This window comes from Pleurodeles waltl, chromosome 4_2 (assembly GCF_031143425.1).
Source record: "Pleurodeles waltl isolate 20211129_DDA chromosome 4_2, aPleWal1.hap1.20221129, whole genome shotgun sequence".
Classification (NCBI taxonomy): domain Eukaryota; kingdom Metazoa; phylum Chordata; class Amphibia; order Caudata; family Salamandridae; genus Pleurodeles; species Pleurodeles waltl.
The window spans coordinates 1,035,731,805-1,035,758,739 of NC_090443.1; the positions used below are offsets into that span (position 1 = coordinate 1,035,731,805).

General features: G+C 46.0%; 1 protein-coding gene across 1 annotated transcript in view; it reads right to left on the reverse strand.

Moving 5' to 3' along the window:
* The window catches only part of LOC138293661 (aldehyde dehydrogenase family 3 member B1-like), a 346,834-nt gene that overhangs the window by 92,579 nt on the left and 227,320 nt on the right, over nt 1-26,935 (reverse strand). The window contains exon 7 of the mRNA XM_069232958.1: nt 20,183-20,569. Within this exon, the coding sequence (XP_069089059.1) occupies nt 20,183-20,569 (387 nt within the window). The remainder of the gene's footprint in view (nt 1-20,182; nt 20,570-26,935) is intronic.

Here is a 26,935-nt window from a genome sequence, read left to right on the forward strand (position 1 = left end):
CCGGCCTATCGAATAATGCTGCGTCACAGGATAAATAGTCACATACTTGACAATTCACACTGTCCCATAACATGTTTACAGATTGCAGACTACTGTTGTGGCTCCATTGTTCAGTTTGTGACAGCCTCCTCATTCTTTTGTCCCTTAGATTCCTACTGCTGCGGATGAATAGGAAACGGAGACATACCCCAGTGTACAGACCCCTGGTGGACTTGGATACACTGGAGGACAGGCACATAATACTCACCTATAGACGGTACAGGGCCACAATCACAGAGCTGTGTGCCCAATTGGAGCCTGACTTGATATCTGCTATCCGTCATCCCACTGGGATCCCCCCTCTTATGCAAGTGCTATCAGTATTTCATTTCCTGGCAACTGGTTCTTTCCAAGTGACAGTGGGCTTGGCAGCAGGAATGTCACAGCCAATGTTCTCAATAGTGCTGACAAGAGTGTTGTCTGCCCTGATAAAACACATGTGCAGCTACATTGCATTCCCCCAGGTTGATGATTTGGCCACTGTGAAGGCCGAATTTTATGCAATTGGACATATCCCCAATATAATTGGGGCGACTGAGGGAAAACATACAGGTGTTCAAGAATCGTAAGAGTTTCCACTCTATGAATGTGCAGATGGTATGCTTGGCGGACCAGTATATCTCCCACGTCAATGCTAAGTATCCTGGGTCGGTGCATGATGCCTTTGTCCTAAGGAATAGCAGCATCCCAAATGTGATGGCCCAACTATAGAGGCACAGGATGTGGCTAATTGGTGAGCCCTGTATACCCAGTATACGTTGGTGTATGGCTATGGTGTTGGCCATATGGATAGTGTGTGGCTAAATGTTGTCCGTCAATATTTGCAGGTGACTCTGGTTACCCAAACCTATCATGGCTGCTGACCCCTGTGAGGAATGCCAGGACAAGGGCTGAAGAACGTTATAATGAGGCACATGGGTGAACCAGAAGGATAATTGAAAGGACTTTTGGCTTCCGGTGCCTCCATCTAACAGGTGGATCCCTGTGCTACTCACCCAAGAGGGTCTGCCAGATAGTGGTGGCATGCTGTATGTTGCACAACCTGGCCCTCAGACGCCATGTCGCTTTTCTGCAGGAGGAGGAGACTGGAGATGCCCCTGTGGCAGCAGTGGTCCCTGTGGACAGTGAGGATGAGGAGGCAGAGGATGAGAATGTGGACAACAGAACATCTGTAATCCGTCAGTACTTCCAATGAGACACAGGTGAGACAGTGCAAATTAACATTTCAATGACTTTGGTTGTATTCTGTGTGGCATTGGCATGCTGCTATTTCCCACTTCTATGCCCACTTACTGTTCCCTCTGGCTATTCATTTTGCAGATGTTGGTGATCTGACAAATACTCCTGGTGTGATCACAACAGCCAGCTACAGGTCATTTATTCTATGCTCATTCTATGTACAGTTCATTTGCAATGGTAGTACCTGTTTCAATAAATACATATTTGAAATACATGACATACTCAAAATCGATTTTTATCAAAGGATGTTTATTATAGTGCTAATATATAGAGGGGAAAGTGCAATGGGATGGGGTGATGATGGAGGAAAGTCCAGGGTATTGTTCAAGTCTGTTTGTAGCACAGGTGCATTGTCCATGGGGACAGAGGAAGAGCAATGGCAGTTCAAAGTGGACCGGGTGACTGGGTGGGAGACAAGGGGGACAATCAGGAGAGTCTCATTTCCTGGCGGGGGCTTGGCAAGTGTCTCTGGCTTCTGTCTGGATCACAGGGAACGTTTGCGGGGTGGTTCACTCTCTACAGGGGGAGGGGTGCTGGTGGCCTGTGAGTCCTGTGGCGGGACCTCCTGGCCACTAGCGGCAGTGGAAGTGGAAGGCTGTTCAGATGACTGGCTAGTGGCAGGGGCCCGCGGTGTGACACTTCCTCCCTCCTAATGTTGGCCATGTCTGCCAGCACCCCTGCTATGGAGATCAGGGTGTTGTTGATGGCCTGCAAGTCTGCCCTGATCCCCTGGTACTGTCCCTCCTGCAGCCGCCTGTTCTCCTGCACGTTGTCTAGGATCTGGCCCATCGTGTCCTGGGAATGTTGATAGGGTCCCAGGATCTCGGAGAGTGCCTCCTGGAGAGTCGGTTCCCTGGTCCTGTCCTCCCCCTGTCCCTTATAGCCTGTGCCTCTGTCCCCTGAACGGTGTTCCCACTGACCCCAGGTCCCTGATTGTCTTGTGTGCAAGGTGTGGCCTGGGGTTCCTGTACAGGTGGGCACACTGCTGATTGACTTGTCCTGGGGAGAGAGGTTTGGGGACAATGGGTGGATGCAGTGATGCTGGTTCCTGATGGGGGAGGCTCTGTGGTGATCTGTGACTGGGCTTGGGTAACCGGCTGTCCAGTAGTCACTGATGGGCCAGGTAGATTGTCCAGATCCTGAAGACCAGAGTTACGGTCATCACTGTGGGCCTCTTCAGTTGGGGGAATGGATAGTGCTGGCACCTCCTCTCCGGTGGTATTGGCTGGGGTACCTGTGGGATGTAAATTATGTGTTATGGTTAATGTGTATGAAATATTGTACATCCCTGGCTTCCCCTCTATGGTTGGTGTTGCCCTGCCAGGTTTTACTTGTGTATGTTGGTGTATGGTGGGATTGTTAGTTCTCTATGCTGTGCATGCTTTAGTGATGAGTGTCCATGCAGGGCTGTGAGGGGTGTCCAAGCATTCGTACAGCATGCAGGGCTTGGCATTGGGATTGAAGAGATGTGATGGTGGAGTGTGTGGGATGTAGTGGAGGGTGAGGGCATGTGATGGCATGCAGGTAGGGGGGGATAACAATAGAGAGTTGACTTACCAGAGTCCAGTCCTCCTCCGACTCCGGCCAGGCCCTCAGGATGCAGTATTGCCAAGACTTACTCCTCCCATGCTGTGAGCTGTGGGGGAGGAGGTGTGGGTCCACCGCCACTCCTCTAGATAGCGAGCTGGTGTCTTGCTGCTATGGAACTTACTTTCCCCCGTAGGTCGTTCCACCTCTCTGATGTCGTCCCTTGTTCTGGGATGGTGTCCCACGGCGTTGACCCTGTCCACGATTCTCCACCATAGCTCCATCTTCCTGGCTATTGGTATCTGCTGCACCTGTGCTCCAAATAGCTGTGGCTCTACCCTGACAATATCCTCCAACCCTTACCCTTAACCCCTCATCAGTGAAATGGGGGTGCCTTTGTGGTGCCATGGGTGTTATGTGATGTCTGTTGGTGAGGGTGTGTTGGGTAATGTGTTTGGGTGTGTGAAGTGGGGTGTGTGATGGATGTATGGGTGTATGTGGTGTGTGTATGTAGTTGTGTCAGTGGTCTTGGTGGCAGTCTCGTGCCAATGATTTGTATTCGTAAGGGGTTGTGGGTAATGTGGGTGTGTGTTTTATAGTGGTGTGGGTGTGTGGCTGTGGTGTGTGTATGGGTGTCAGGTGCGTGTTGTTTGAATTGTCCAATGTGGTGTTGTTTTGTCTGTGGGTGTCCATCGTGAGCGCACGGTATGTACCGCCAATGGTTTACTGCCGTTGACTGTCCGCCGTGGAGAATCGTGGGTCATAATGTGGTGGGCATTTTTCTGTTGGCATAACGGTGTGGGTTTTGATACCGCCACTTTATCACTGACCTGTGGTCTGGCGGATTTGTGTCTGTGGCTGGATTCTGTCAGATTGGTGTGTGTGTGTCATAACATGGTGAACGGATATCCGCCGCCGCGGTGGTAAGTTGGCGGCCGTCAGAGTGGCGGTAAGCAGGGTTTACCGCCAGGGTCATAATGAGGGCCAAAGTGTTACAAATACAAAGTTTTACCATTTTATTGTTGATAACAGTTCTATTTGTTACACTTATCATTATCACTTTAAGGTTACAATTGTACTTTAAGAGTTAATGTTCATATATTTGTTTGTGCATTTCTCACCAACTTGTATTGTGGTTTTCCTTGTATTATTTCTTTTTGTAATAAAGCATTTTCAAACTAAAAAACAAAAACTCAGAACAGATGGAGGTCTGCCTCTTAGGTATTTACCCTACATCCAAGAAATTTAAAGTTATAACTAAATTTACTGACTCCGCCCTTATATTAATGAAAAGAGCCATCACCATGAGATGGAAATCTCAAATGCACCTCACAATCGTCACATTGAAACAGAAGGTTGAATACTGGGTGGAGGCCGAGGGACACGCCCTTAGATGTAAAGAGAAAAGGGGATTGAGATACAGCCTGATAACAGAGAGGTGGGATGAACTTCTCCATTGATTTAAAGAGCATGGGATTGATGACAAGCATCTACCTTGATTTAACCACCCATCCTTCCGGGGCACCACCGAAAAGGAGACAACTATAGCGCTCTCCCCTTTCTAGCTGCAAAAACAAATCCAGCTAAGCTTTGGTTCTCTCAGACCCCTCATACCCAGCCTAGTTCAGGCGTCTCTGTCCCCCAAAGATGATTGGGAGACATTGTGGAGATCCCACAGCCCGCATAGCTAAATTTTTTCATTATTTTGTAATTTTTTTCCTTTTTTTAGTATGCAAGTGTATACCCCCGCTCACCTGAGATATTGCTCACCACAGTATACAAACCTAGGACACTCCTGGGAGGCAGAGAGTGGAATAGGAGGGCTATATATGCCTTGTTACATTTCTGGAAGCAATTACTAGCTTTTTACCAGTAAAAGCTTTGTCAGTATAGTCGCAATGCTTAATTTTTCCTCTCATCGGGAAAATATATAGGACACACCGAACCCAGCTGATCACTTCTACTTTTGAAAAGCTTAACTATGACAGGTATTTTGTCATCAATAACATTTTTTGCATACTTGAAACTAATACAGGGAGTGCAGAATTATTAGGCAAATGAGTATTTTGACCACATCATCCTCTTTATGCATGTTGTCTTACTCCAAGCTGTATAGGCTTGAAAGCCTACTACCAATTAAGCATATTAGGTGATGTGCATCTCTGTAATGAGAAGGGGTGTGGTCTAATGACATCAACACACTATATCAGGTGTGCATAATTATTAGGCAACTTCCTTTCCTTTGGCAAAATGGGTCAAAAGAAGGACTTGACAGGCTCAGAAAAGTCAAAAATAGTGAGATATCCTGCAGAGGGATGCAGCACTCTTAAAATTGCAAAGCTTCTGAAGCGTGATCATCGAACAATCAAGCGTTTCATTCAAAATAGTCAACAGAGTCGCAAGAAGCGTGTGGAAAAACCAAGGCGCAAAATAACTGCCCATGAACTGAGAAAAGTCAAGCGTGCAGCTGCCACGATGCCACTTGCCACCAGTTTGGCCATATTTCAGAGCTGCAACATCACTGGAGTGCCCAAAAGCACAAGGTGTGCAATACTCAGAGACATGGCCAAGGTAAGAAAGGCTGAAAGACGACCACCACTGAACAAGACACACAAGCTGAAACGTCAAGACTGGGCCAAGAAATATCTCAAGACTGATTTTTCTAAGGTTTTATGGACTGATGAAATGAGAGGGAGTCTTGATGGGCCAGATGGATGGGCCCGTGGCTGGATTGGTAAAGGACAGAGAGCTCCAGTCCGACTCAGACGCCAGCAAGGTGGAGGTGGAGTACTGGTTTGGGCTGGTATCATCAAAGATGAGCTTGTGGGGCCTTTTCGGGTTGAGGATGGAGTCAAGCTCAACTCCCAGTTCTACTGCCAGTTCCTGGAAGACACCTTCTTCAAGCAGTGGTACAGGAAGAAGTCTGCATCCTTCAAGAAAAACATGATTTTCATGCAGGACAATGCTCCATCACACGCGTCCAAGTACTCCACAGCGTGGCTGGCAAGAAAGGGTATAAAGGAAGGAAATCTAATGACATGGCCTCCTTGTTCACCTGATCTGAACCCCATTGAGAACCTGTGGTCCATCATCAAATGTGAGATTTACAAGGAGGGAAAACAGTACACCTCTCTGAACAGTGTCTGGGAGGCTGTGGTTGCTGCTGCACGCAATGTTGATGGTGAACACATCAAAACACTGACAGAATCCATGGATGGCAGGCTTTTGAGTGTCCTTGCAAAGAAAGGTGGCTATATTGGTCACTGATTTGTTTTTGTTTTGTTTTTGAATGTCAGAAATGTATATTTGTGAATGTTGAGATGTTATATTGGTTTCACTGGTAATGAAAAATAATTGAAATGGGTATATATTTTTTTTTGTTAAGTTGCCTAATAATTATGCACAGTGATAGTCACCTGCACACACAGATATCCCCCTAACATAGCTAAAACTAAAAACAAACTAAAAACTACTTCCAAAAATATTCAGTTTTAATATTAATGAGTTTTTTGGGTTCATTGAGAACATGGTTGTTGTTCAATAATAAAATTAATCCTCAAAAATACAACTTGCCTAATAATTCTGCACTCCCTGTAAAGCATATTTTAAAACAATTAAAAAAACAAATGGCTTTGGCACCCTCACTTTCTGCTTTGCCGTATTAGCATTATAGCCTCTGTCTAGATGTAACTCTGTTAGATGATATTAGTAACTTTAACTAGAGTTCCAGATTCTGATATGGGGATTAGGGTTGGGTTTAGCCCAAGAGATATGGCATTTTGCACTGGGAGAGCAAAGGCCTGCTTTGAGTTGATGTGACACCTTTTTCCTGTGCTGCTATCAAGCTCAGAATTGATTATGAGGAACCCAGTGTTAAAGTGAGTCAGTTTTCATTAAGATCTAATCCTCTAGGTCTATATTATAAATTCATAGTATCTTATTGCATGGAAGCCACTTGGCCCAAGAAGTCACCCAGTGGGTCCTGTCCTAAGTGCAGTGCTGAGTGCAGTGACCACGTTTACGCTGATAGGTCTACAAACATGGAGAGAGCATGAGGAGTGATGATCATTTTTTATCCCTCCACACAAATTAAAATGTGCACAAGGGAAATGCTTTGAAGTGATATGTTGTTCTTGGTGAACTCAGCTGCCCTATGTTTTAAGGTTCTCTCGCTGTTCCTGCCCGAGATTCAGAAGGTCTATTCATTTCATAAATCTGTCATTGTTTTATGTGTTACAGGATTTATACTGTCATAATCCGATGCCAGTACGTCAGAAGGATACTAATTATTATTCATTTAGAGGACGGTGTTTGGTGTTGTTGCATGTTAGTCTGTCTTATGATTGGCTGAGCCTATGTAACATTTCTGCTCACCTGATGCTAACAGTGTGATTTTTATTGTGTATTTTCCTATAAAAGAGGGCTCACTTTAAAGGAGAGTCAGACTTGCTTTGCAATGATGTAATTTGCCAGAGAGGTTTTGTCTCATTCTTGAATTTGGCTGTGAAAGGCCTAAAGCCTACTCATGCTACATCAATGCTATATGTCGTTAGTAAAATCTGACTACATTTTTACCTTCCATGATTATTTAATTGTTTAACAGTACATGATTTCAAATGCACTGCTGACTCAAAAAGGCTTATTCTTTGAATATGCTATTTGATTACTTGACAGTTATGATGTGTTAGTGGTACATTACCTCATCATTGGCCAGATGGATCAAAATCACATTTTGCATTCCCTAAATAGTAAATTTTAAGAAATCGCTATTTAGGGAATGCAAAATGCTACGTAACAAAATAGCGTTTCCATTTGTTCCGATGGGCCTGAAGGCCCATAGGTGTCAATGGTTTTGCATTTCCTAATTTGCAATTTGCTGTTAGGAAATTAGAAAATGTGAAATCAAGGGTGCTGAGGGCCTGAGGACCCCTTTGAGGCACCCCCAAAAAACACTGTGCACATGTAAAGCGTGCTACATGGCATTTTAAATGCATTTGTAAAATTGGACATAGTTACCATCAGATTGGAGTTGATGGTAATTGCATTTCCTAAATGCTCAGTTTGTATTTAAGAAATGCTTGTTACATGTCGTTAGGGAATCGCAAATAGGAATTCCCTATTTGCAATTTTCTTTTTGGAGTTGCAATTTTAGGGAATCGCAAAAAATGGTGATTCCCTAAAATGGGGCTGCTATGCATGTCATACATTGTGAAAGGATATTTAGCAAACAGTGAAATTTACCAATTTACACTGTATGTGAATGCAATTCTTTTGATACATCTGGCCCCAACTCTTGAGGATAACACTTGCCCCTTATCCTGCGTAAATGGTTTATCTGTTATTTTATCATATTATCAAAGATAGCATTGTCAGTTTTGGTGGACAATGCGGGCAACACAAAGAAAATAGAGTAGAGAAAGATGGAGAGAAAATTAACAGAGGTGAGGATTTTCCTGGGAATGGTTGGCTACTGTTTCAGTGGATTCCAATCATTTTTTTTGATTGCCAAATCTTTACTGAGGCTTACTCACAGTGATGGGAGTCATCTGGTGCCTGGGACAAAGAATGCATGAGTGCCTCCTGGATGTCACAGACAAATTGTAGTGCACCCACACTAGCGATGCCAAATTATGACAAAGATTTTTACTTGTTCTCTCATGAGAAAGACGGTTGTACATTATCAGGGCTTACACAGAAAGAAGGTGAAATAAAAATGTCTGTGGCCCATGTCTCTGCCACATTAGATCCAGTAGCCACAGCACTTCCAAGTTGTCTGAAATTGGTAGCAGAGGTTTGTCTTGCAGTTCAGCAAAGCGAAGGGATTGTGATCGGTAATACACTTATTGCAAGTAGGTCCTGATCCGATGGTCCGATTATTCAACAAGTATTGGTGTAAAAGCCAACACTGTGTTACTTGACTGGCAGTGTTGTGTTACCTGTAAACAGGTAATTTGCAGGAAGGAAACACTGGTGATGGTAAGTAACATAAGAAAGTCAAAGGGACCATTCACCCGGTTACAGGTATCCTTTGTTGAAATGCTGCTTTATTACAATCTAAGGTGATTGTATTCTTATCCTCTAGGCGGGTTGAGGCCTACTGAACAAAGTGATGCAACAGTATGACAGTGGCCAAACTATTATTGAAGGACTTGGCCCTTAGATTCAGCATGTCAACTGCTTTAAAATCAGATAAAGGTAATTATTTTAGGAGTGAAATAGGTGAAGTAAGCTACAGTACGCAGCCTTGCAGATTGAGCAGAAGTTCCATTGCAGTTAAAGAACAGAAGAATCAGGAGCAGTGGATCAAATCAAGGGCACAGAGAAATAAAATCTGACTAAAGTATGTCCCGCAACATCAGTGAATTGGCCAGAAACATCCCCCATTGTTATTATAAGCCTCAGAAACACTCCAAATATGAAGGCAGGGCTGTCTTCTTACAAAGGGGGTCATTCTGACCCCGGCGGTCTCAGACCGCCGGGGCCAGGGTCGGCGGGAGCACCGCCGACAGACCGGCGGTGCCCCGCAGGGCATTCTGACCGCGGCGGTTCGGCCGCGGTCAGACTAGGAAAACCGGCGGTCTCCCGCCGGTTTTCCACTGCCCTACAGAATCCTCCGCTCCGCCGCCATGGGGATTCTGACACCCCCTACCGCCATCCTGATCCTGGCGGGTCTCCCGCCAGGAACAGGATGGCGGTAGGGGGTGCCGCGGGGCCCCTGGGGGCCCCTGCAGTGCCCATGCCAATGGCATGGGCACTGCAGGGGCCCCCGTAAGAGGGCCCCACTATGTATTTCAGTGTCTGCTATGCACACTGAAATACGCGACGGGTGCCACTGCACCCGTCGCACATACCCACTCCGCCGGCTCCATTCGGAGCCGGCTTCCTCGTGGGGAGGGGTTTCACGCTGGGCTGGCGGGCGGCCTTCTGGCGGTCGCCCGCCAGCCCAGCGGGAAAGCCTGAATGGCCTCCGCGGTCTTTTGACCGCGGAGCGGCCATATGGCGGTTCCCGCGAGGCGGGCGGCGGTCAGAATGAGGCCCAAAGTCTTGATGGGAAGAACAATGAGAATCCCCTATATCCCATCAGCAAGAACTGTGTCAGGGATGACACTGCTCCAACAGCCCGACTGAAGTGGTACGCACAGTTTCTCAACAGGTGAATTTGGCAACTTTACCATCCAAGGAAGAAATGTATCATGCTCTCCAGTCTGTCGGCTGGGAGTTGGTGAAGAAACATGTTCACAAATGTTTTCTCGAGCCAAGGTGAAAAGGTCGACAATAGGTGATCCTTGTGATGAACACTGATATGAAATGTGAAGGTTTGCCACAATGAATCCACACATCTCACATGAAGACAGTGAAGACTGCAAATGAAGACGTGGCATCCAGGTGAAGATAATAAGGCTTTCTTGAACTCTAATTATTGGACTAAGGCGTTTGAATTTTTTTAAATCACTACAGCTTGATTTTGATTTCTGTAAAGCAAAGATTAGTATTTAAATTTGTATTTTCCTTTTAGAACTTTTATAAAAGGAGCAGGGCAATTAGCAAGCAAAGGTGCTGCTCAATTTTACAAATAATATTTGTAATAATAATAGTATTTATTTTAGTTGGCTTGCTGATAATGTCACTGGTTGGGGATGACTCGCTGCCTAAAAATAAAAGTGTTGAATTAACCAACACATATAATAGTGTAGTAGACAAAAATAGCACATAAGGATACTTTTTAAGATAATTGTAAAGAGAATATACCATAATTTGATGTTAGAGTATGCAACTTTCTTTGACCTATTCATTATCATGTATTGGTTTTTGCGATCAAAACTTTTTAACACCTTATCTCATTCATTTCAACATTTCCTTGGGAGAACTTCCTACAACCAAAGACCTGGAAGGAACAATTTATTTCCTGTAACTCCAGTTCTGGTAGGGGATCTATGAGAAGTCATAACCCTAGAGTGGTCCAGCCCATGAGCGGGGACCCTGGAGCACTTTTTCTAAATATATCTTCTTAAGTGGAGATTTTCGCCTTCCTTCAGGAAGGCCTTTAAAGACACTTAAGAAAGAGACAAATAATGCAGCCTATGTACATAGGCTACCTAGCTAAAGTCTTGAATCTCCATCACAAACTCTTTTTTATGATAGAGATGAAGGCAAGTAGGACAGAGTAGCCTCATAGGCTCCCATTATATGACTAAATAGAGGCTGTGCCTTTAAGAACACACTATCCCATCATGCACAGCTGGTGGTAGTTGCTTCAGTTCTTTTTTCTGGCTCCTGCTGACAGGACCCTGGAACACTGAGCTCAGCCAATTTTAGTTTATTTTCTCAAGAAAAATCACCTCTGAATTTTACTGACACCCTATTCACTCGACATCTTTGGTCTCTCCCCACCTTTTTCTGTCAGTTTCTGAAAGGAATTTGTGTTTTTAGCTTCAAAAACGCCATCTCTTTTTGATAAGTGCCCAGACTGTGGGAGGAAAAAGACCAAGACAGATCCTCACAGAGTATATATTGTCTGTCTTCCAGATACACATTTTCCTGACACTTGCCATATTTGCAAGAACTTTTCAAGATGCACTCTTCGCAAAAGAGAGAAGAATCACCTTCAAGGTGCAGAGGAGCGGGAAAGCAGAAGGCGCAATCTGCAGGTGGGACCTCAGAGTGAGGAGAGGGTCAGTCCTGTACCAGGGCTCTGTCATCTGCCTCTGGAGGACGTTCCAGACAGAAAACGGCTGAAAAAAGGCATCAGTCCCGGTCAACGTTGAGAACGTTGACGTCAAGAAGAGGCAAAACGCCGACCTGTTCGCCATCTACCCATGGGTCGACGTTGAGGAAGCACTGCAGATCGATGTCAAAACAACAGGGACAAACAGTGACAACACCATCATCATGCAGACCTAGATCAACGTTGAGGAACCCACTGACAACGAGTCCACCTCGTTCAGTGCTTATGACTATACATGGTAATCCCACATGAGAGAACCTGCTTTTAATCATTTGAGATTTATAATGCAACCTAATTTAAAATTTGTGATGACTAATAATAAGCTTGTGTGTAAAGGGAATGAAGTACAGTGTGAATTTATTAGGCAATATAATGATAGAAAAGTGGGAATAGAAGCAATAGCGAGGAAGCAAGAGTGAGTAATTTGAAGCAAGCAGAAGAAGAGAAATTCAGGTATTGAAAGTGCATCCTAGGCTGAGAATGGAGCAAAAAAAAAGGAGTACTGTGGCCGGTATGTGAGCAATGTCAACATGATGAGGTAATAGAACTGGTTGGAAAAAGCGAATGTAATTAGAGTTATCTAGTTGATACATTTTTGATGGAAGAGAACCAATATTTAGAGGAGTTTATTATGTCTTTGGTAGAATCGCCTAATTTAACATCGTACGTAATTGGGTGGGAAGCTGATATCTTACATTAGTCTTTTCCCGTGTGCATCATGTGAATGAACTGAGTGATGGGGATGACACTGGTCTTAGAAAAACCAAAACTGGTTCTGGACACACTGCCTATTGGTGTGGCATTGAATAATGAGAAAAAGCTGTCTACTTTTGTAGATAGACTCTCTACTAACACTGCTACAGAATTAACTCACATTGATGAAGAATTACTGGCTACATGTTCTATGTTGATGCAAAAGCGCCTTGTATTAAATATCTTTGCAAAAGAGGGCAGAGTCTGTTGTATGTTGAAGATTTAGCTGTGCTGTACTAACATTCCAGACAACAGTAGCTTACTCACATATTAGTTATATCACTACCATTTTACGTGAGGCAAAGGGCCTTAAAGGGCATTGGATATAGGAGTTTGCTGGGACATGGTTAAGTCAGACTGGAAAGGGCTCTGCAAAGGTTGCCGGATGGTTTGATCATATAGGTTGAAGTGTTTTCCAGAAAATAGTAACTCCACTAATTATTATTTGTATATGTCGTATCATCCTTATTCTTTTGCTTAAAATTCTCAAAGCAATTTTTTGCAAAGATCTTACTTAAGAAAGTGAAAAGAAGGTGCCAGCAATGCCTGAGGATGAGAAAGAGACAATATCGAGCTGGAGAACCTTAAAATGTGAGCCTATGATGATAACAAAAGTTTGGAAGACTCGAGGCGCAAGAGACTGAAAACAATGGAAACTCTGGAATTAGCTGTGTAGATAAAATACTGTATGATGTGATGATTTCATCATCACATTATGGATTTCTGGGAGATATTTTCTAAATAATAAATATTTGCTTATGATTCTGCACATTTTATAAATAAGTTTTCTTACCTTATCCACACTAGGCCTGAACTAGGCCTTGACTCCATCTTGAATTTTACATGTGACTCTGGCCCTAATTATGTCATCGGCGGTACTTACCGCCTACGGCCGCGGTGATAGCCACCAACATACCACCACCACAGTTACCATCCGTCTGCCATATTATGAGCACCTCCTGACTTCCGCCACAATAAGGGTGAAAATCCGGCAGTGCTCATGGTGGTGGACTACACCAGTTGAACGCCGCCAGCTGTAGTATGTCCAGTAATACGGCCTGGTGGTGTTCTCCTGGCGGGGCGCTGCTGGCGGTAGCAGTGCCCCGTCCCATTCCCTGCCGGAAGACCTCCTCGACCAAGGTAAGTTGGGCTTCCGACAGGGGAGGGGATGTTGTGTGTGTGTGTTTGAGTGTGTGAGTGCATGTGTGAATGCGTCTGTGTGTTTTGTGTTGTTTGCACTGGTGTATGTGTGTGAGTGAATGCGTGTAAGAATGGTGAAGTGAGTGCATGTCTGCATGTCAGTGTGATTGTGTGTTAGAATGTGTGTGAGTATGTCTGGAAGTATGCATGAATGAATGTGTGTATGTCTAACTGAATGGGTGTATGACTGGTGCATGTGGGTGTCTGTGTGCATGTATGCAGGGAGGGGGTGTGTGATGTGAGGGGTGCTGTGACTGTAGTGGCGGTGGGGAGGTGATGTGTGCATGTGTGGCTGTGGGGTGTGTGGTATGTGCGTGTATGGGGGGTGAGTGAGTGGATCGGAGGGGGTGGGAGGCGAGTCTGGATGGTGGGGGGGATCAGGTGAGTGTTGGGGAATGGGGGAGCCACCTACCAGTGACAGAGAAGGAATTCCACGAAACCCATGGTGGTAGGCCGGATCACAATGCCATGGGCGGTACCATGTCGGCCACCGGGCTGGAGATAGATATCTCCGGCCCGGTGGCTCCTACCGCCATGGTGGTATGAGTGGAGAAGTGGCGGGTTGGCTGCAGCCAACCCGCCAATCTCATAATGTACCCTGAGAAGGTACTCGCGCTTTGCATCGCGTTATGCGCCTCTATACTGTGATATTATTTTAAAAGCTACCTTTATAACTATTTGTGTTCTTTTTTAGTTGTTTATTGCCCTGATTTTATAGGACTTATTGTAACCCCCTTACCTGCACTCTAATCGGTTCTCCCACCGCTGTTTGGCGGGTCCGGTCTCTGGGGTATTGATTTTGGGTGCCATCTTGGAGTGGTGGTGACTTTGGGCGCCATCTTGGAGTGGTGGTCACTTTGGGCGCCATCTTGGAGTGGTGATCACTCTGGGTGGGGTTGCTGACGAGCGGTCTAGCGCTCCGGCTGAGTGGAGGGACGCCTATTTAAGGCGACCTGCCCTGGGGGCTGCCCTGAGAAGGTACTCGCGCTTTGCATCGCGTTATGCGCCTCTATACTGCGATATTATTTTAAAAGCTACCTTTATAACTATTTGTGTTCTTTTTTAGTTGTTCATTGCCCTGATTTTATAGGAGTTATTGTAACCCCCTTACCTGCACTCTAATCGGTTCTCCCACCGCTGTTTGGCGGGTCCGGTCTCTGGGGTATTGATTTTGGGCGCCATCTTGGAGTGGTGGTCACTTTGGGCGCCATCTTGGAGTGGTGGTCACTTTGGGCGCCATCTTGGAGTGGTGATCACTCTGGGTGGGGTTGCTGACGAGCGGTCTAGCGCTCCGGCTGAGTGGAGGGACGCCTATTTAAAGCTCCCCCCAACGCGCAGCGGATACGCGCAGCGGGCATGCCTTCGCTGTGCCAGAGTCGTGCCAGAGTCGTGCCAGAGTCGTGCCCGTCTGCGCCCGTCCGCGCTAAGGAAGCGCGGCTCGTGGCAGAACTCTGGACCTGGTAATCATGACTGTTCGTTTGAGAACCTATAGTAGGTCCGATTTACTGGCCCTTCGGGGTCAATGTACACGTTGCGAGTGTTCGCCTGTAGGCCCGTTGTGTGGCCCATATCACTGTAGGTGCGGTGTATGGTCATTGGAACCCCCCTCCCTTATACGCTCCTTAGGGCCTGCTGTAAAGAGGATAGGACAACGGGACTTGAGTATCTGGAGCTTAAACGTCAGATCTGTGGTAAAGCACTATCAGGAGATTTACGACCTTCTTGCTGATGGTTCGCCGGATGTGCTTTTTCTGACGGAAACGTGGCTCCAGGACTCTGACTCCTCGATAACTAACTTAGCTTTTCCCCCAGAATATGCTATTTTTAATTTAAATCGTACGACTAGAGGTGGAGGTATTGCGATGGTCACCAAACGGTGTTATCCCTGTCAGTGGAAAGCCGCTGAACTTTTGGGGTGTGAGGGTGCCCTATTTAAAATAGCGTTTAGTCATCAGTTTACCTTCTCTGGGTTATTAATTTACCGGCCTCCGGGCTGTGATTCTGTTTTTAGGGCTACTCTTCCTGAGTATATTAGCATAGAGGCACTAGGATGCGCAAATTTTAATGTTGTGGGAGATCTTAATCTCCATTTGGACTGTCCTTCCTTACCTACTATTAGGAGCTTTTTGGCGGATCTTGAGGCTTTACAGCTCTCGCAGATGATTACCTTCCCCACACATAAAGGTGGTCATATTCTTGACCCGTTCTTCACAAATTTAGAAGGTCTCAGAGTTCTTGGTTCCTCTCAGTTGGTCTGGACAGACCACATGCTGGTGAAAATGGCATGCTCTCTGTCTGACTCTCCTTTTGTATCTCAGGATAGATTTGTTCTTAAACGACACTGGAACAAATTAAGTCTGGAGGATTTTTATCATCAGCTCGAGAAGGCTCCTTTAGGTCCGCTCACTGAGGTCGATTGTGGATACGACTCCTTCTGTGAGTGGATTTCTGGTGCCCTCGATTCTCTGATTCCTATGTGTTGGTCTAAGTGTCACCGGAAGGAGCCGAGCCCTTGGTATGACACTTCCTTGGCATCTCTTAAGAGGGTCTGTAGACAGGCCGAAAGATTATGGAGGAAGTCATATGACTCTGATCTGAAAATATGTTATCTTGCTAAAATCAAGATTTATCACAGGGCAGTGTGTCAAACTCGTGCCTCCTTTTATGCTCAACAGTTTCAGAATTCTACCAATCCATCGAAACTTATTTTTAAAGTATTAAAGGACCTGATGGCGAAGAGAGTAATTGCAGGGGAAATATGCTCGGATTCACATTGTGAGGGTTTGGCCTCTTTCTTTCATGAAAAAGTGCAAGCCATCTATCGCACTTTCCCAACGGGTTCCCTGATGCTAGAGCAGGTTGGTCGCACCTTAGGTGAGGGGGAATGTCTTTCCATCTTACCCCCCTTATCTCTGGAGATGTTTGACTATCTCAGCGCCAAAATTAAGTCTGGCTCTCCGGCTGACCTGTTGAAACCCGCCCAACTTAAGACTCTGGCACCGGTTTGCCGCTCCCCGGTACTGTCCTTGATCAACCTGTCTCTTTCTTCTGGAGTGGTTCCCGTTAGATGGAAGCAGGCAGTAGTTACGCCAATTCTGAAGAAGGCGACCCTTGACCCCCTTAAACCTGAAAGCTACCGCCCTATCTCCCTTCTTCCTTGGGCCACGAAAATAGCAGAGGCCCATGTGAATGCCACTCTTACAGACCACCTTGGTAGGTTTAACATTCTTGATCCTACCCAGAACGGGTTCCGCGCGGGTCATAGTACGGAGACGGCCCTCCTCTCGATGGTCGAGCATCTGCGCTCCGTGATGGATTCCGGTCGGACGGCGGCACTGTTGTTATTAGATCTTAGTGCCGCCTTCGACACGGTCTCGCACGGAATTCTGATTCGGCGTCTTGAGGAGGTGGGCGTTTCTGGCTCCGCCTTGCACTGGTTTCGTTCCTTCCTTATGGATAGGTCATTCCAGGTGGCGATCCCGCCCGGTAAGTCGTCACTCTACCCGTTAGACCAGGGAGTCCCACAGGGGTCTTCACTGAGTCCCACCCTTTTCAATCTGTATGTGAGACCGTTGGCTGCGGTCGTCAAGCGGTGGGGCCTAACCATGGTATCCTACGCAGATGATACGCAGCTGGCGGTCACACTGAGTGGGGACTCAGACCTGGAGGCTCCCAGGTTTTGTGATGGTCTGCGGGAAGTGGCTAACTGGATGAAATCCAACTGTCTCCAGTTAAACACCAAAAAGACGGAGATTATGGTGGTTGGTAAACAGGTGGTTTTGTGGGATGATAAATGGTGGCCTTCAGAGTTGGGTGTGACTCCCCTCCCAGCGGCAGAGATAAAAAACTTGGGGGTATGGTTTGATTCTTCTCTGAGTTTCATCTGTCATACCAAGAAGGTGGCGGCTTCTTGCTATGGCATCATCAGAGGACTTCGACCTATCCTCAAATTCTTTGATGCACCTACAAGACAGCTGGTGGTTCAAGCATCAGTGCTGTCTAGGTTGGACTATGCCAACTCCCTACTGGCGGGGATAAACCAGTCAGAATTTCGGCGGCTCCAGCGGGTTCAAAACGCTGCGGCCCGACTGGTGACTGGTCTCCCCAGGCGATGTTCGGTGTCCAATACTCTGCGCTCTCTCCACTGGCTCCCTGTGCAGCAGAGGATTAGATTTAAGGTTCTCTGTTTTGCATTTAAAATCTTAAATGGTACTTCCCCGCAAATCATGGAGAAATTGCTGATTCCTTATGTTCCCTCTCGCACTCTTAGATCGTTAGGCCAGAACTTAGCAGTGGTTCCGCGCTTTAAGCTGAGCAGAATTGGGGGCCGCTCTTTTCGAGTCCTGGCAGCGAGTTGGTGGAATTCTCTTCCTCCACAAATCCGGGCCATTGATGAGCTCCTTCAGTTTAGGCGGGCTATTAAGACCTTTTTATTTGTCTAAGCTTATCTGTTGTGTTTTGTCTTCTTTTGCCCGCTTTTAGTGCTGTGTTGTGTTTACCTTCTCAAAGCGCCGGGACGCCCCTTTGCTGGGGCAGCTGTGCGCGGTACAAATAAAAATAACATAACATAACATAACATAACATAATGTGGCGGTATACACCGCCAGCCTGTTGGCGGTGATACCGCCACATTAACCCTTGCAGTCAAAAGACCGCCAGGGTTAAAATGAGGGCCTGTGTGTTTTCATTTTTTTCTTTCCACATGTATCAAAATGTGCACAAGTGAAAAGCTTTTTAGTGCTATTTTGTTGTTGTCCTCTCAAATGTTACTGTTTAATCTTCTTCAGTTCTTCCTGCCTAAGACTCATATGTCGGTAAGACTCATATGTCGGTCATTGTTTTGTGTGAATTGAGATCTGTATTGCCACACACAATTACATTAGGTCAGAAGGGAACTTATTTTTATTTATTTAGGGGATAATGTTTAGTATTGTTGCATTTTACTCTGAATTATAATTGGTTGCGCCTATGTAATATTTTGTTCACCTTATGTTGACGGCAAGATTTCTACAGAGTATTTTCCTATAAAAGAGGGCTCACCTTGGAGGAGAGTCAGATTTGCTTTATTATTCTGTGATTTGCCTTGCCGGTCTGTGAGAGTTTTTCTTTCCTTCTTGAATTTTGCTGTGTAAGGCCTTGAGCCTACTCATGCTGCATTAATGCTACATGCATGAATATTACTGACCGACTAACCATATTTTTGCCTTCTGTAATGATGCATTGTTTAATAAACCTACATCATTTCAAATTTGCTGCTGACTCAGGATGGCTTATGCTTTGAATATGCTATTTGAGTTATTGATTGATACAATCTGTTAGGGGTACATCACCTCAAGTGCTCTTCGGGGCAACACTGCTCCAATCCTGCCTAGGCGCTTTATCTATCATCTTAATATATTATTAAAAATAGCTTCATCAATAGGTACACTCTTCAAAGCCCTTTGCAATTTGGCGATTTTATTTAATGATTAGTAAAGGACATAGGTTGCAATCAGAACCGAAAATATGTAATTTTGTGAATGTGAATGCAGGAATGGATGTCTGCTGCCAATTGCAGGTCTCCATTCCTGCATTCTCAGCCTTTTCAGTGGGGCTGCAAACAGACTCCTACCTCATTGATAATAGTGGGGCAAGATTCTGCGAAACCTAGCAAATAATTATCTTTGCACTGTGATGGATTAGTACATGATTCATGGATTACTAACAGAATATCGAAAACAAAAATATTGTGTGGACAGAAGATCTTAAAAAACTTTCAGGGCCAAAATATCAACACGGTAGGGGCAAATAGATAGGTATAGATTTACTATTCTTAACTCCATATCTACATATCTTAAAAATATACATATATATAGTCAAGGTACCTATATGTGGTGTTATATGTAGTAAAAATTTGCTTAGGTATAGAAACTTACTTTCACAATATTTGTGTCCTCGTTATTCCGGATACAATATTTTGTCCCACAATATTTTTGTTTCTGATATTCCGCCTATATACCTGATACATGGGGCCTTAGGTTAGACATAGACCTTCATCTTGGTTAAGGGCAGATGAGGAGTGGGATGGTTTGCTTGATCAGCTCATGGATAGAGCATCTTCTAGGTAATGGGTCTGGTGGGCAGTGATAGGACCTGTTCCTTTAACTCAGTAATGGAAGAACTGTTTTTTGTGCTCAAGACCCTTATGGACAGTAAGTAGAATTGCACCTTCAACTCACAAATGGAGCCCTTTCCCTACCGAAGCCTAAAGGGTTCTGCGTCACCTTAACCCCAGCAATAAAATGTATTATTTAGGGTCCAGATGGTCATCGAGTAAAGCTGCTCTTTTAAGTCAGTATTAAGGCTACAGCCTCAGATGTTTGAACATTATTGAGTGGGAGCCACATCACACTCTGTGCTCCAGTAGAGTTCTTTGCTTAGGAGTATATGTATCATCTATGCAGATGGTATTGAACAGTGTCTGATAATGGATGGACAAAGGAGCTGGTACTTACTCAGCTTACACCATAACTATAAGAATATGACTCCATAATGCAGAAATGCACAGAAATGCTACTTTTAGATCTGTGGTAACAACAAACAAGAAAGATGCTGGAGGTTTCAAAAGGTCTCAAAGCTCATTCTGGCGAAAACAGATCAATAAACAAAGACATTTAACAGCTTCTAACGAAGAGTGAATAATAATTCAAAACCACGCACCAATGTATCTCTCTTTCTCATCATAATCTCCACCGATGGCTACAGTGCCAGATCCCAGCAATGCCTTTAACCTCTGGAAGTGTCGGTCGTTGATAATACGTGCGAAGTCGGGGGACTGCTTCGGGTCCTTTCCATAAAACTCCTCCAGAGTCTCCTTCATGGCCAGCACCAGCTGCTCCTCCATCTCCTTTGTGCACAGCACATAGTCTGGAGACACACAAGTCTGACCAGCATTGAAAAAGTGGGACCAGAGGACTCTTTTGGCTGTGGTCACGGGGTCGCATGCATTATCAATGAAGCAGGGGTTCTTCCCACCCAGTTCCAGTGTGATGGGTGTCATATGCTTCGCTGCAGCTGCCATTATGATTTTCCCAACATTGGGGCTCCCTGAAGTGAGGAAAAAAGAGTTAATCCTTCAGAGGCAATGCTGTGTGCAGACTACTACAATATTTAATGTAGAACAGAGATGTCATTTCAGACTTGTCATAAGTTAAGCGGGCTGGGAGTGATGGTTGTGATGGTGCATGGGATGTTGTTTCACACTTGTAAGGTCTCAGGTGCTGTACATGTTTGGCAGTAGGTATATCAAGACGCAGTGGGCATTTTCACTGCCATTTAGTTTCACTTCCATTTTACAATCCAGCATTTAATGTGTGAATGTGTTTATTAGCAGAGGTGTCCTTAACAACATGTTATTGGCCTACATTTCTTTTTACTGCCATGGCATGCATATGTGGCACTGAAAATAAATGTGGCCCAGTCCCACATGTTAGTCAGAGCATCTGTACTAATAAACACCTACTTGTAACTACAGTGCAAGGTCACCACCACAGTGGAGTGAATCTGAAATCACTGTTAACTGACTCACTGATTGCAGGTTAGAATGACGTTACACAGTGAAAAATCTCACTTAATGGGCACCTGACCTTTTCATTCTGATTTTATCTCTTCCACATATTTATCACCTTCCATCCTGGTTTTGGCTAAATGCATTTAAAAAAAACGAAATACACGTGACAAAAATGCCATGGTATAAATCACATATGGAGATGTGCATTACCATTGTTATTATTAGGCCAGAGTTTACATAGATAGAGTGTCTTTTTTTTACTAATAACTTTGACGCCATTTGCTGAATGCTTCCAAAAACGTTCATCCACTTCAGCTACCTCCTGGAACGTTTTGCACTGATCTGTCAAGCAGGGGACTAGAAAAAAGGTAAAAAGGTGGTCTTGAAAATTTTTATTTCCATATTAACTCACATAGGAAATTTTAAGTAGGGATACAGAAAGCTGAATGGAATTATTCAAAATTTGGCAAAAAGTTACAACTTTACTAAGAAAGCGTGCTTTTTGTTATTTGGTGTAAATCCGTTCAGCCGTTTTTAAGGATTTCTCATTTAAAGAGGTACTCTGGGTGGTCTGGGCGATTGATCCTGGGGGTCTCCCATGGAACCGTCTTTTTAAAAACTGGGGCCTTCTGTTTGGCCCTTGGAGTATTTACTTTTTGGGCCATTTAGGTTCTGTGGTGCCTAGGTTGGTACTGTGGTACCAAAAGATTTGAGTGGTTGGCCCCATCTGAAACAAAATGCTGCAGCTGCCATCACAGGACTCGATCCACAAGTCCTGAAGGACAACTTACTTACCTTTGGTAACGCCTTATCTGGTAGAGACAATATTTAGTTGCAGATTCTTTACCTTAGAATTTCCCCAAGCATCAGTCTGGATGCAGAGATTTTTCTCCAGCAGTACCCCTGCGTACTGTTAGGTGGCGTCGATTGGGTCCACTTCAGTTGGTGTCATCTGCGCAGGAAATGACATTGCAGGTTCTATATAGGTGCAACCTTGGTGCTCTTTTCTTGACTTTCCACGCCAGAAGCACAGAACTATGAAGAACACTGACCATTGGTGTGTCAAAACTAAGGCCCTGAAAGGGGGGAGTCCCTGTCCCTATAAATCAGTTCACAGAGCGGGGAGGATGGGTGGGTCAATAAAGAATCTGCAACTATGTATTGTATCAGTAAAGAATCTGCAACTATGTATTGTCTCTACCAGATAAGGCATTACCGAAAGTAAGTAACTTGTTCATCTTATAGTGACTGCCCACATTGCCGCCTGACAGATGTCAAGGACTGGAACTCCACATGCTAAGCAGTGGTTGCACGCAAACCTGCAGGGAGTTGCTTCTTAAGTCAGTGCGTAGCACATTTTAATGGAGAGTACAACCCATCTGGAAATGCTTCTCTTATGCACTGCCTGACATTTCTATGCACCCACATAACCAACAAAGAGTTGATCATCTGGAACTTTTTGGTACGATCAAGATAGAACACCTTTTTGGGTTCAGGCGGTGGAGTCTCTCCTGTTCCTTAGAAGGATGTGGGGTTGCATAAAAAGTAGGCAAGATGATGGATTGGCCTACATGTAGGGGCCTAACCACTTTTGCCAGAAAAGAGGCCTGCAGCTCACTCACCCTGCACTCAGATGTAATTGCCACAAGAAAGGCTGTTTTCAAAGTGAGAAGCCTGAGAGGACAATTGTGCAGAGGCTTAAAAGGAGCACACATAAGGAATGTCAAAACTGGAACTCAAATCCCCATGGGGCATAATGAATGGAGATGGAGGTACCATATGATTAAGGTCTTTAGGGAACCCATTTAGAAAAGGAGACTTAAACAAGGGAGGTTGATCAGGCAACCGCAAAAAAACTGAAATGGCAGACAGATAACCATTGAGAGTGCCCATAGCAGAGCCCTGCTGGGCCAGAGGAGGGATAAACAAAAGGAACTCAGAAAGAAGGGCAGAAGGTCTGCCAAGATTAAGTTAGACTTCAGGCGGAAGGTCAAAAGCTGTAAACTGCTACCACTCAATCTCCACACAAGAAGATGGAGACTGGACAGGTTCGGGTTGAAAACCCTTCCCTGCTGCTCTGACAGAAGATCCTCCTAAAGGGGCAGTCTGATCAGAGGATCGATGTTCATACTCAGTAGCTCGACTCTTTGTACCCAGTCCAGAGCCACAAGGATTACTTGGGCCTGGTCGTTCTTGAACTTCTTAAGAACTCTGAGTAAAAGTGGTATGGGCAGAAAGGCGTACAGGAGGCCTAAGTTCCACTCGAGATGAAAAGCATTGCAGAGCGAGTGCCACCTTGGAAACTCCAGCGTGCGATACTGCTGACATTACACATTCTCTGTGGAGGCAAACAGATCTAACCAAGGCTCTCCTCACTGCTAAAAGAGACCTTGCACCATCTCTGGATGGAGAAGCAATTCGTGATCGACTAAGCATTGTCTGCTGAGTTCGTCCACTGTGGCTTTCAGAGAACACACCAGATGTTGAACTACCAAGAAAATGCCCTCAAAGTCCAGCCATGTCCAGAGTCGCAGAGTCTCCTGACAAAGGGTGCACAACCCCACCCCACTCTGCTTGTTGCAGTACCAAATGGCGGGGTGTTGTCCATGAACACCTGCACTACCTTTCCCTTGAGAGACCAAAGAAATGCTTTTAATGCTAGTCTGATCGCAAAACGCTCCAACAGGTTGATATGGGGTCTGGACTCCACCAGAGCCGAGATGCCTCTGATCTCTGCCTCTCCCAGATGGCCGCCCCAGCCCAGGAGTGTTGCATCTGTCACTACTGTCAGATCTGGTTAGGGAAGGAAGAGAGTTCTGGCACTGACCCAATCGTATATCATTAACCACCACTGCAAAGCTTGCGCAGTTCCCTCCAGAATCTGGACCATGTAGGAGAGATTCCCATGATGCTGTGCCCACTGGAACTTCAGGTCCCACTGCAGAGCACGTATATGCCATCTGGCATGTGTCACTAGAAGGATGCAGGAGGCCATGAGGTCCAGCAGCCTCTGAGCCATTCTCACAAAATCTAGGATAGAGGCTGAAACATCAGTATCATAGCCTTAATATCCTGGACTCACTGCTCTGGCGGATAAGCTTGAAATTGCACTGTGACCAGAACAGCTCAGATGAAAGCGAGCATCTGAGAGGGAGTCAGGTGTGACTTTGGCACATTTATAGTGTACCCAAGTGAATGCAGGCGATCTGCCATAGTCTGGAGGTGGGAGATGACAGCCTGGGGTGAGCCAGCCTTAGAAAGCCAGGAGTTGAGGTAGGGGAAGTTTGAGATAGGGGAAGACTGAAACCCCTGACCTACGCAGATGAGCTGCGACCAACACCATCACCTGGTGAACACCCGAGGGGTGCTGGGAAGACCAAATGGGAGCACGGTGAACTGAAAGTGCTCGTGGCCTACCGTGAACTTTAAGTAACATCTGTGGGTAGGCAGGACGGGAATATGGAAATAAGTGTCCTGCAAGTCCAATACTACCATCCAGTCTCCTAGGTCCCGGGCTAAAAGAACATGCGCCAGAGTGAGCATTTTGAACTTCTCGGTACTGAGGAGGGGATTGAGGGACCAAAGAGCTAGGATAGGGTGGAGGCCCTTGTCCTTTTTGGGAACCAAAGAGTAGCAGGAATAGCAACCACGACCTCTATGGCTCCATTGACCAAAAGAGCTGTAACTTCCTCTAGGAGAAGTGTCAAGTGATCCTCAGCAATCCGATCATAGATTGGTGGCATGGATGGAGGGGTAATCTCGAAGGGGTGGGAGACGCCCCTTCGGACTATCTACAAAACCCTCCTGTCTGATATAATGAATTGCCAGAGGAGCAGATGATAACAGATCCTACCTCTGACATTTCCCTGGTCAGACTAGGAAGCACTGGAGGCAGCTGCGGTGGAGGGTAGGAAACTGGGTTTTTGTTGCAGTACCCCCCACACACTTTTTGCCTGGTTTTTGGATGCAACTTTGACTGGAATGCACTGGGTTCCTGCTAACCAGATACGCAGTGCCAGTGTTCTTTCCCGTGAAACTGAACAGTTGTTTTTACAGTTGGCAGAACCTTTAGCTACCACTATAAGTCCCTAGTAAATGGTACCCCTGGTACCTAGGGCATGGGGTACTAAAAGAAGGCCCTTGAGAACTGCAGCACAGATTGTGCCACCCTCAAGGATCCTGTCACCAAGTGCACACCTCACTTCCATTGCAGAACTAAAATGAAAGCACAACACGACACACATGTCCCCTAACACTGAATGTAATATATGTAAGTCACCCCGCTGGCAGGCCTTATAGCCCGAAGGCAGGGGTGCATTATATTATACGCGTGGTCACAGCTGCATGAGTAGCTATGCCCCTGTTATGTCTTTGCCAATTCTCAGACATAGCAAGTGCTCAGGGAAGTCATTTTAAGTACATCTGCTGGATACTGGTCCTTACGGGTTCCCCAGCTACATGACAGCTTCTCTGAACCCTATGTTATTTGGTATCAACCAACTCAGGATAATATATCCTCACTGGTGCCAGTGTTGGATTTATTAGAAAACATACCCAGAGGGCACCTTAGAGGTGCCCCCTGCAAGTACTGATCTGCTGACTGATCTTAGCCAGCCTGGTGCCACCAGACACGATTCTGGACACCTGGGGTGAGAGTCCACGCTCTCTAGGGCCACAAGACAAAGTTTTTCCAGGGTGGAGGTGTCACACCTCCTACCCCCAGGCAGGTACACTGCTCAAGAGGGAAGCTTCAAAAGCCAAGCAACGTTTGAAATGCTGATACTGGCAGAAGGCAACCCCTGGTCCAGACCCCACTTTGGCAGGAGGACTGGCGGGAAAACTAGAAAGAATAGTCAGAGTGGCTACCCTCAGCCAGCACCACCCCTCAGGTGTTGGAGGTGAGGTGACCACCCCCCCATTTCATTTTCCTCCATCTTGGGTGGAAGGAAAAACAGCCAATTAGGCTCAGGGTTGTGTCCCCTTCCCAAAGGAAATGGTCCCATAGTGGGTGTAGCCACCCTAAGGTAGGAAGCTCATTGGCTACTGCCAGGTACTCCCCCTAAAACCCCCTATATACAGTATTTAGGTGGCTACACCTGACCAGAACAGCAGATTCCTGACAACCTAAGAAGAGCCAGACACTAAAGTGTCATACCAGCAGGGAAGACTGCAGACACCAACTGACTTGGCCCCAGCCCTACAGGCCTGTCTGCATCACTCAAAGAACCTGCAGCAAAAGACGACCTGTCCTGAAGCTCAGTGACCTGCAACACCTTGGAAGACCTGCCTGCCTTCGATAAAGATCAAGATCTCCTGAGAACTGCAGACCTATTCAAGAAGAAAACATCTTCAAAAGAAGAGCTCTGCCCTGAGGAACCAGGAAACTGCAGCCGTATCCATCTCTTCACACGATGCCCATGGCCCAAGCCCAAGTGGCCCACTAGTCTTGTGAAGGTTCCTCAGCACTTTTGAGCCCGACTCCACCATGGGCTGACTCCTGCTGGACTCTGTCTCAAGGCCTGCAGCCTTAATCCGAAGACTCCCCCGACCGTTACCACCAGGTAAGCTGTTTTCAGACGTCAAAGGACACCCCTGCATCAGTAGCCCCTGAACCTTGGGGAGCTGAACCGACAGTGTCCCCGAGTCCCCCAACATCAGAGCTTACCTGGGCAGCTGTGGGTTTTCTTCGTTCAGCCTCCTGACTCGAGCCTGCAGCCTCTTATCAAAACAAATTTACCCCATTGGTTAACACTGGGAGCCTGACCCTGTGTTGGCACTCTGCACCCAGCCGCCCCAGTGCCGCTGAGGGTGTAAGCTTGGTTCTACCTTGTGGCTCCCTCTGTGCTTGTCTTAACCCCAGAACATCGGCCCCTGGCACCGCTTTACTCACATGGTAAGCAGCG